General features: G+C 45.7%; 2 protein-coding genes across 6 annotated transcripts in view; both read right to left on the bottom strand.

Moving 5' to 3' along the window:
- The window catches only part of LOC130368387 (cell surface hyaluronidase-like), a 118,329-nt gene that overhangs the window by 1,908 nt on the left and 106,438 nt on the right, over positions 1–9,983 (bottom strand). For 3 of the 4 annotated variants that reach the window (XM_056571967.1, XM_056571965.1, XM_056571966.1), the window contains 4 exons: positions 7,613–7,835; positions 6,851–6,952; positions 480–640; positions 282–391 (listed from right to left, as the gene is read on the bottom strand). In XM_056571967.1, the coding sequence (XP_056427942.1) occupies positions 282–391; positions 480–640; positions 6,851–6,952; positions 7,613–7,835 (596 nt within the window). The remainder of the gene's footprint in view (positions 1–281; positions 392–479; positions 641–6,850; positions 6,953–7,612; positions 7,836–9,983) is intronic. The other variant, XM_056571968.1, reaches the window with a different exon arrangement.
- The window catches only part of CEMIP (cell migration inducing hyaluronidase 1), a 130,609-nt gene that overhangs the window by 85,722 nt on the left and 34,904 nt on the right, over positions 1–9,983 (bottom strand). The window lies entirely within an intron of this gene.

The following is a 9,983-nucleotide window of genomic DNA, read 5'->3' as shown; positions in this document are numbered from 1 at the left end:
TATGATTGCTGTACATTTATAGGCATGCGTTTCAGTGATTTTTCTATTCCCTCAGTCTTATATAATATTACAGGATACAGTGCATTCTTTTTCACATAGTGGTACATGTGGCACCAACATGTTCTTGCCCAAATCTCATAAAGAGCTACTGAAGCTGTCAAAGAATCTCTGCCTGCGGCCACATTGTGAATCCCATGGATCCCCTTAATCTTCCATGTAAGTACGTTCCTTATGGTGCATTTTGTAAAATATAGACCTTTTTTGTTTTTGCAGGATGTTACCTTTTTCATAAAGCACTATAGGTTTTGCAGATCCAAGTTTGGTAAAAACAGACATTTCAGAACCTGGTGGAGTATCCAAAATATCTCTAGAGCAAATGAGAACCACTGATCTAAAACATAAAAATATAAGGTAAACTCTGAGGCCATGTTTTAGCATTTTTATGTTTGTTCTTAGTTATGGTCTAGGTATGCACATACCTCTGTTTCATTGATACTTGAATGTAACTTGAAATTGCTTTTGTTGTGAATACATCATTGATCATTTCAAACTGTCTTTTGCTAACAACGGTCCCTGAACAGGCATCGAGCACCAAGAAGAAAAGACCTCTCCTTTTAAACAGGAAAAGTTCCTCATCAACCTAGGAAATATATACAATAAGGAGAAACGTGTTATACTGGTTTTTAATTTCCTATAATGTGGATATTGCATTTGTAGAAAAGATACAAAATTATACAGTAAATCACAATCAGCACAAAGGGGAAAATGCCGGAGCACTCACCAGGTCTGGAATGGTATGGTTCACACTTCTTTATTCATGAAAGCATGGATACAGTGTGGGGAGGCAATAGATGGAACTACGTGAGGGAGTCATGACAATCGGGAAAAGCCGGATCTCCCGTATCCCAGCCGGACTGGCGCCGAAACCCATTCACTTTAGTGAGCCGACCGGAGTCAGTGACTCTGGTCGGCTAATTTTTACCCTGTATCTGGTTTTGTGACCTAAAACCGTAGTATACCATGGTTTTAGGTCCGGTCACAAAACTGGATACGGTGCAAAATTGAGCCGACCAGAGTCACTATCTGACCCAGGTCGTCTCATTAAAGTGAATGAGAAGCTGCGCGGGTACGGCTGGGATACAGGAGCTCCCGGTTTTGAAATTACCCAACCGGACCCAGCAGCCGTAAGCTGCAAACGTAGTGTGAATGCTGCAGAAGAAAAGGATTGTCCAGCGCTGAGCTTGCGGATAAAGGCTTGTTCTTTATTGGAAAATTCACAGAGATCACTCGACAGAGGACAACGGCAGACGCGTTTCACACATAAGTGCTTAATCGTAGAATAAGCAGGGTTAGTCTACGATTAAGCACTTATGTGTAAAACGCGTCAGACGTTGTCCTCTGTCGAGTTATCTCTGTGAATTTTCCAATAAAGAACAAGCTTTTATCCGCGAGCCCAGCGCTGGACAATCTTTTTCTTCTGCAGTTGCTTTCTGCCGAGGGAGGGACCGGCTTGTCCGTGCGCAGGTGTGGTGGAATTGATCGGTGAAGTGAGCGACTCTGGAGTTTGTTGTTACGCCGAGCGCTCCGGGTCCCCGTTCCTCCCCGGAGCGCTCGCCTCATCCTCGTTGCTGCAGCGCCCCGGTCAGATCCACTGACCGGGTGCGCTGCGGTACCGCCTCCAGCCGGGATGCGATTCGCGATGCGGGTGGCGCCCGCTCGCGATGCGCACCCCGGTCCCCGTACCTGACTCGCTCTCCGTCGGTCCTGTCCCGGCGCGCGCGGCCCCGCTCCCTAGGGCGCGCGCGCGCCGGGTCTCTGCAATTTAAAGGGCCAGTGCACCAATGTTGGTGCCTGGCCCAATCTTCCCAATTACCAATTAGTGTGATCACCTGTGTACTTCCCTATATTACCTCACTTCCCCTGCACTCCCTTGCCGGATCTTGTTGCCTTAGTGCCTAGTGAAAGCGTTCCCTTGTCTGTTCCTAGCCCGTGTTCCTGACCTCCTGCCGTTGCCCCTGACTACGATCCTTGCTGCCTGCCTCGACCTTCTGCTACGTCCGACCTTGCTTCTGCCTACTCCCTTGTACCTCGCCTATCTTCAGTATCTTCAGCAGTCAGAGAGGTGAGCCGTTGCTAGTGGATACGACCTGGTCACTACCGCCGCAGCAAGACCATCCCGCTTTGCGGCGGGCTCTGGTGAAAACCTGTAGTGGCTTAGAACCGGTCCACTAGCGCGGTCCTCGCCAATCCCTCTCTGGCACAGAGGATCCACCTCCTGCCAGCCGGCATCGTGACAGTAGATCCGGCCATGGATCCCGCTGAAGATCCTACACTGGTCGCCCAGCTAGCCCTAAAGATCGCCCAACGAGATCAACAGCTGGCATACTTGACCTCCGAGGCACTGCGTATTCAGTCACAGATACAGCAGCTGCAGATACAGCAACAGCTACAGCTGCAACTACCATCTCCTCCGCCGGCTCCTGCAACTCCTCCGCAGCAACCGGCCGTTCCTAACCCCTGCTTGTCCCTGCCGGACAAATTTGGCGTAAAGATCGCCCAACGAGATCAACAGCTGGCATACTTGATCTCCGAGACACAGCGTCTTCAGTCACAGTTACAGCAGCTGCTGCCGCAGATACAGCAACTTCAGTCACAGCAGCTGCTGCCGCAGATACAGCAACTTCAGTCACAGCTACAGCTGCAACAACCATCTCCTCCGCCGGCTCCTGCAACTCCTCCGCAGCAACCGGCCGTTCTTAACCCCTGCTTGTCCCTGCCGGACAAGTTTGATGGGGACCGCAATGATTCTGCCACAGCCACAGTCCAGTCCTTCTTCGCTGAGGTCCGTGGTGTCTTCGAGGAGCCTGCCCGAGCTTCTTCTGCCGAGATTGCCCTGCTGAACCTGGAACAGGGTGTTTCTTCCATTGGCGAGTACGCCATTCAGTTCCGTGCTCTTGCTTACGAGTTGTCCTGGAATAGTGAGGTTCTCTGCGCGACCTTTAAAAAAGGCCTATCCAGCAACATTAAAGATGTTCTGGCCGCACGAGAGACTCCTGCTGACCTACATGAACTCATTCATCTTGCCACTCGCATTGACATGCGTTCTTCCGGATGGCGTCTGGAGCTCCGCCTGGATATGGACTTTGTTCGCACGAAGCGTTTTTTCTCCCCGGCTCCTCTCTCCTCTGGTCCTCTGCAATCCGTTCCTGTGCTTCCCGCCGCGGAGGCTATGCAAGTTGACCGGTCTCGCTTGACACCTCAAGAGAGGACACGACGCCGCATGGAGAATCTTTGCCTGTACTATGCCGGTACCGAACACTTCCTGAAGGATTGTCCTATCCGTCCTCCCCGCCTGGAAAGACGTACGCTGACTCCGCACAAAGGTGACACAGTTCTTGATGTCAACTCTGCTTCTCCACGCCTTACTGTGCCTGTGCGGATATCTGCCTCTACCTTCTCCTTCTCTACTATGGTCTCCTTGGATTCCGGATCTGCAGGAAAATTTTTTTTGGCCTCTCTTATCAACAGGTTCTACGTCCCTGTGACCAGTCTCGCCAGACCCCTCTACATCTATTGTATTAACAATAAAAGATTGGACTGTCTCATGCGTTTCCGCACAGAACCCCTCCTAATGTGCATCGGACCTCATCACGGAAAAATTGACTTTTTTTTCCTCAGGTTCTTTGGCCCCAAGAAGAGGGGGAGACCCAAGGGGGGGGGTACTGTTACGCCGAGCGCTCCGGGTCCCCGTTCCTCCCCGGAGCGCTCGCCTCATCCTCGTTGCTGCAGCGCCCCGGTCAGATCCACTGACCGGGTGCGCTGCGGTACCGCCTCCAGCCGGGATGCGATTCGCGATGCGGGTGGCGCCCGCTCGCGATGCGCACCCCGGTCCCCGTACCTGACTCGCTCTCCGTCGGTCCTGTCCCGGCGCGCGCGGCCCCGCTCCCTAGGGCGCGCGCGCGCCGGGTCTCTGCAATTTAAAGGGCCAGTGCACCAATGTTGGTGCCTGGCCCAATCTTCCCAATTACCAATTAGTGTGATCACCTGTGTACTTCCCTATATTACCTCACTTCCCCTGCACTCCCTTGCCGGATCTTGTTGCCTTAGTGCCTAGTGAAAGCGTTCCCTTGTCTGTTCCTAGCCCGTGTTCCTGACCTCCTGCCGTTGCCCCTGACTACGATCCTTGCTGCCTGCCTCGACCTTCTGCTACGTCCGACCTTGCTTCTGCCTACTCCCTTGTACCTCGCCTATCTTCAGTATCTTCAGCAGTCAGAGAGGTGAGCCGTTGCTAGTGGATACGACCTGGTCACTACCGCCGCAGCAAGACCATCCCGCTTTGCGGCGGGCTCTGGTGAAAACCTGTAGTGGCTTAGAACCGGTCCACTAGCGCGGTCCTCGCCAATCCCTCTCTGGCACAGAGGATCCACCTCCTGCCAGCCGGCATCGTGACATTTGTTATTAGTAGTGTGAATGCTGCCTAAAAGATTTTGGCATGCCAACTATCCAGTCAGGTGGCTAATATAGCATTGATCTCAGTCTGACATTTGCTAGTTGATCTTTTTTATGAATGCAACTAAAAAAAGAACCACAACTGGGGAAAAAGTAACTTTTACTTTTTAAAATCAGGAGACTAAAACCTCCCAACTAGCCAAACTGAAGGAATTGTATAAAGATTTCAAAGACACTCCGAAATCACAGCACGTCTTTGTACTTTTGTAAATTTAGATTTAACCCTAGCCTAAAGTTTTCTACCTTGAGGCCATAAAAGCAAGGGAAGCACAGAATAGATGTCATAATAAGGTTTCCTAACATGTCACTGTAGTGTAAAGTGAGAGCTCTAAATGTCTGAAAAATGACTTTACTCTGGTGCACAGGTATGCTAATGAACCCTAAGTAGGCATTGAGGCGGAGACCAAGCTGTACCCAGCTCTCTGCCTATAATTGTGCTCTGCAGGGATGATTGACCGACTAATAGGCTTCTACGCCACTGGCTGTCGGGGCATAAAAGTAAGTCAATCATGCATGTAGAGTGCGAATACAGGCAGAGAGTTGTGACTTGTTATGGCTTGGTCTGTGCCCTGATGCCTACTTAGGATCTATAAGCATACCCCATGAGTCGGATTAAAAGTATTTTTCGGGTATTTAGAAAAATGACAGTTGGAAAATTTATTGAGACATTTATCATGTCATCCCTTGCTTTTATGGTCTCATTTCTGACAGGTTTCCTTTAAAGGGGTTTTCTGGGACTTCTTCATATCTGATCAATATCTAGTGGGGTGCCGATACTTAGCACTCCCAAGATGAGCTGTTTGGCAGAGCAGCTGTGCTTGGACATACATTGTGAAAAGATTCAAAAGCCCTGGCTCCATACATTGTGCAGTGGCTGTGTCAGGTTAAGGGTGTACTCCGCTGCTCAGCATTTGGAACAAACTGTTCCGACTGCTGGAGCCGGTGCCGGGAGCTAGTGATGTCATAGCCCTGCCCCTTATGATGTCACACCCCGCCCATTCAATGTAAGTCTATGGGAGGGGCGTGACAGCATAAGAGGGCGGGGCTATGACATCACGAGCTCCCGGCGCCGGCTCCAGCAGTCGGAACGGTTTGTTCCAAATGCTGAGCAGCGGTGTACCCCTTTAAACTAAAGTAAATGGGAGCTGAGATGCAGTTATGGGAACAGCTAAATGTAAGATATACCAGATGTTTGCACCTCACGGATCAGAAATTGATGGCTTATCCTGATGATAGGCCATCAACTAAAAAGTCCCAGAAAACCTCTAACCAACTGATCTAGGGGATCCACAGGAGTAAAACTCTTTGCATTTGTGGTGTCCCGGTACCGTATTGCATACAGTACCTTGGTTGGGGGTCCCCAAAGTCAGAGTTCCTAGAAACTGTGGGGGTCCGCTTCCCTAGTCATCCCCTAGTCACCCCTCATCTAGTTAATATTCTGTTAAATTAAGTGTGTAAATACTGTGTATAATATGTTATTACATTTATAGCGTTGCAGGGCCTTCGGGTCATGTGACGGGGCTTCAGAACTCTATGGTAGGTAAAAGGACCTTTGGTGGTTCATGGGTCATGTGATTACCCATAGCACTTTGTAACAGTGAATGACAGATGGTATGGACCAATCCTAAAATGGTCAGCCCCTGCCCATATAAGGGAACTGCGCCCAATAATCTTTTTCTTTCCTCGTGGGCTGCTGATGAGAAAAGATCTGCGCAGCTGTATACGGCAACTACTGGGCCAAAGTCTGCCGGCCTCGGCCTGAATCAAACAGGGAGTTCTTACAACTTCCCCGCAAATGCTAGCAGGATCACTGGACCTAAACTAACCCCTAAATCCAGCGGATCTGTGCTTACAAAATCCTACTAAGCTAAAGAACTAACAAAAGTCCCAACCATACATTAATCTCTGCTAAGCTGTATATAGACTTTGTTATAAGGACTGTTCCTGTTATCCCATGTTACAGAAAATCTTCAATAAAGTTTCCGAAAGTTTTCAGCAAGGCTCTGGTTGTGGACATTCCGTTATTCTACATCTCCCTATCACTTTTGGGAAGGATGGCAATAGGCCAAGCTATACAGTATTAACCCCCACCCTGGCGTCACGGCTGACAAGAGTTAATTACACCCTTGATATACCGCATAGCAACACCTCAACTGCCATACACCCCCCCCAAGGCATCACACATTCAAGCTGTGTCAGGGGGACCTAAGGGGTGTTCAGATGGGGAATAATAGGTTTTACTTTACATTTCCATGAGGCTCTCCAAAAAGCCCTGGAAGCATTAAATTCTTCTGGCACTAGCTGTCGATAACATAAATCCACATAGCATTTACATTGTTACCTTGATGAAGGCGGTTTGTATTCCATTTAAAACATCCTCTCGGCGTACAGACTGCACCTGTATCTTTGTGTATTTAACAGATAGGCTGCTGGTGATCGCAATCTGTAAGAAGATTTATTAGCGTTACAAACATTTCACGGACAAGTAGAGAATGACAGTAAAATCAAATATTTCATTGGAGGGGGCTATTGCACTATAATTCTGTGTCACATGACTATTTGTGACCCTCCCTCTAGGATGGTGACGTGGACTTTGCCCGTTTCTTGCACATTTTTGCTGCACTGCCCACGTATTTATATAATAAGATAGAGTGTGTTTTAATACAAGGAAGTGAGGGATGTCTGTGATATTTGCCAAGTTGTCCTTAAAAAGCCTTGGATGACAGATAGACCATCAGCTGCCAGTCCATGTCTTGTATAAAGTCACATTCAACTAAATATCATAATTACCTCAAATAAAAGCCATGTTCTTACCATGCCAGGATTATCAGAAAAGCATATTAAAGTAATGACCTTCCATTCATTTCTTCTACTTGCTGGCATGATGCAAATGCTCCATATGGACAGTTATTAGTTTTATACAGTTCATTAAAAATACACAATTAGGATACGTTCACACCTACATAATCCATAGCGGATTATGTTGCTAAACATTGACTGCGGATTTTCTGCAGCAGAAGAACAAGTGTGAGCATATCCATAATCTTTTACATGTTTACATAAAACGTAACTTGTTTTTGTACCAAACATTTTTTCTTTTTACCTGCGGGGCTCCACATTGCCTACAAGGCAAGGCTAGTCGTTGGGACACAAGTAACTTGGTAAACCGAATATTGTTGGCTCTGTCGGGGAATATTTTATGTGTGCACTCTGTGTGATGATCTGGTGGAAAATGGGCAGTGATCTTAATTCTCTCACAGCCATGCTGAGAACAGTAGCTGTGCCCAATTCGAGACTCATGAGCTTGAAGGTGAAGGAAGAGATATCTGATGAAAGAAAGAAGTTAGAATGTTACATTATACAAGGAGCCTGCAATAACCATAACTAGAATATACAGGATTGGTCAGATTTGTACTCTAAACACATAACTTGTCGTTTAAAGGGGTACTCCGGTGGAAAACATTTTTTTTTTTAAATCAATTGGTGCCAGAAAGGTAAACAGATTTGTAAATTACTTCTATTAAAAAATCTTTTTCCTTCCAGTAATTTTTGGCAGCTGTATGCTACAGAGGAAATTCTTTTCTTTTTGAATTTCTCTTTTGTCTTGTGCACAGTGCTCTCTGCTGACACCTGATGCCTGTAACTGTCCAGAGCAGGAGAAAATCATCATAGCAAACCTATGCTTCTCTGGACAGTTCCTGACACGGACAGAGGTGTCAGCAGAGAGCACTGTGGACAACACAAAAAATAAATTCAAAAAGCAAATAAGTACTGGAAGGATAAAAAAATTTTTTAATAGAAGTAATTTACAAATCTGTTTAACTTTCTGGCACCAGTTCATTTAAAAAAAAAAAAGTTTTCCACCAGAGTACCCCTTTAAAGTCAAAAGTCTTTACTAAGGAGACAAAGTCATCACCTATTATTGTTACAGCAGGACCTTTGGCTCAGCACTTTTCATTGTATTCTCCAGGAAAGCCAATATTAAAGGGGTATTCCAATGAAAAAAAAAAATTTCATATCAACTGGCTCCAGAAAGTTAAACAGATTTGTAAATTATTTATATTATTAAAAAAAATTATCCTACCAGCACTTATCAGTTGCTGAAGTTGAGTTGTTCTTATCTGTCTGGCAACAGCGCTCTCTGCTGACACCTCTGTCTGCCTCAGGAACTGTCCAGAGTAGGAGCCAATGCCCATAGAAAACCTCTCCTGCTCTGGCCAGTTCCTGATATGGACAGAGGTGTCATCAGAGAGCACTGTTGTCAGACAGAAAACAAAAACTCAACTTCAGCAGCTGATAAGTACTGGTAGGATTAAGATTTTTTGTATAGAAATAATTTACAAATCTGTTTATACCCCTTTAAAAGCCAAAAATCGCCAGCTTTATAAAAGCTTCAATGGTTGCACTACAGTTTATTCAAATATACAGTAAAAATGAATGGAGTGTGATTGAATCAAAGGATTGTTTGATTCAAAACAAAATGGGCTAATGTTAACAGAGTAGAAAACAAAGAAATAGACTGTAAACCTTTAGACTGAAATTACACTGCCATAGTAGGACATATATTTATTTAACTGAAGGACACTGTTGACTTAAATCTAATGCACATGGGTGGCTTTAGCAACTTTCAGAAATGGGATTATACTCCAAGTGTTAACACGCTTTTAAAGGGGTTGTATGAGGTTAAAGGGGTATTCCAGGCCAAAACTTTTTTTTTTATATATCAACTGGCTCTGGAAAGTTAAACAGATTTGTAAATGACTTCTATTAAAAAATCTTAATCCTTCCAATACTTATGAGCTTCTGAAGTTGAGTTGTTGTTTTCTGTCTAACTGCTCTCTGATGACTCACATCCCGGGAGCTGTGCAGTTCCTATGGGGATATTCTCCCATCATGCACAGCTCCCGGGACGTGACATCATCATTGAGCATTTAGACAGAAAACTTCAGAAGCTAATAACTATTGGAAGGATTAAGATTTTTTAATAGAAGTAATTTACAAATCTGAAAAAAGTAGAAAAAGGCCAGCACGGCTGAATGAAATCTTCAAAACTTTATTCACGAATCCTCGTTAAAAACCTTCATGGTGGCAGAAAGACACGGACATATACAAAAGTAGAAATATTGCACATGGAAAAACAGTCCCAAACAAGCCTTGTTTGGGACTGTTTTTCCATGTGCAATATTTCTACTTTTGTATATGTCCGTGTCTTTCTGCCACCATGAAGGTTTTTAACGAGGATTCGTGAATAAAGTTTTGAAGATTTCATTCAGCCGCGCTGGCCTTTTTCTACTTTTTTCTACTTTGGTTGGAGGTAGCCGTGCACGCCCCAGGTGAGCTGAGACTCTTTTCCTTTTTTAATTTACAAATCTGTTTAACTTTCCGGAGCCAGTTGATATATATATAAAAAAAAAAAGGTTTTGCCTGGAATACCCCTTTAACAAAACATGGCTGCTTACTTCTAAAAACAGCAT

The sequence above is a fragment of the Hyla sarda genome, chromosome 4 (assembly GCF_029499605.1).
Source record: "Hyla sarda isolate aHylSar1 chromosome 4, aHylSar1.hap1, whole genome shotgun sequence".
NCBI lineage: Eukaryota > Metazoa > Chordata > Amphibia > Anura > Hylidae > Hyla > Hyla sarda.
The sequence above is the reverse complement of the archived record's forward strand: the minus strand, read 5'-3'. Positions and strand labels throughout refer to the sequence as shown.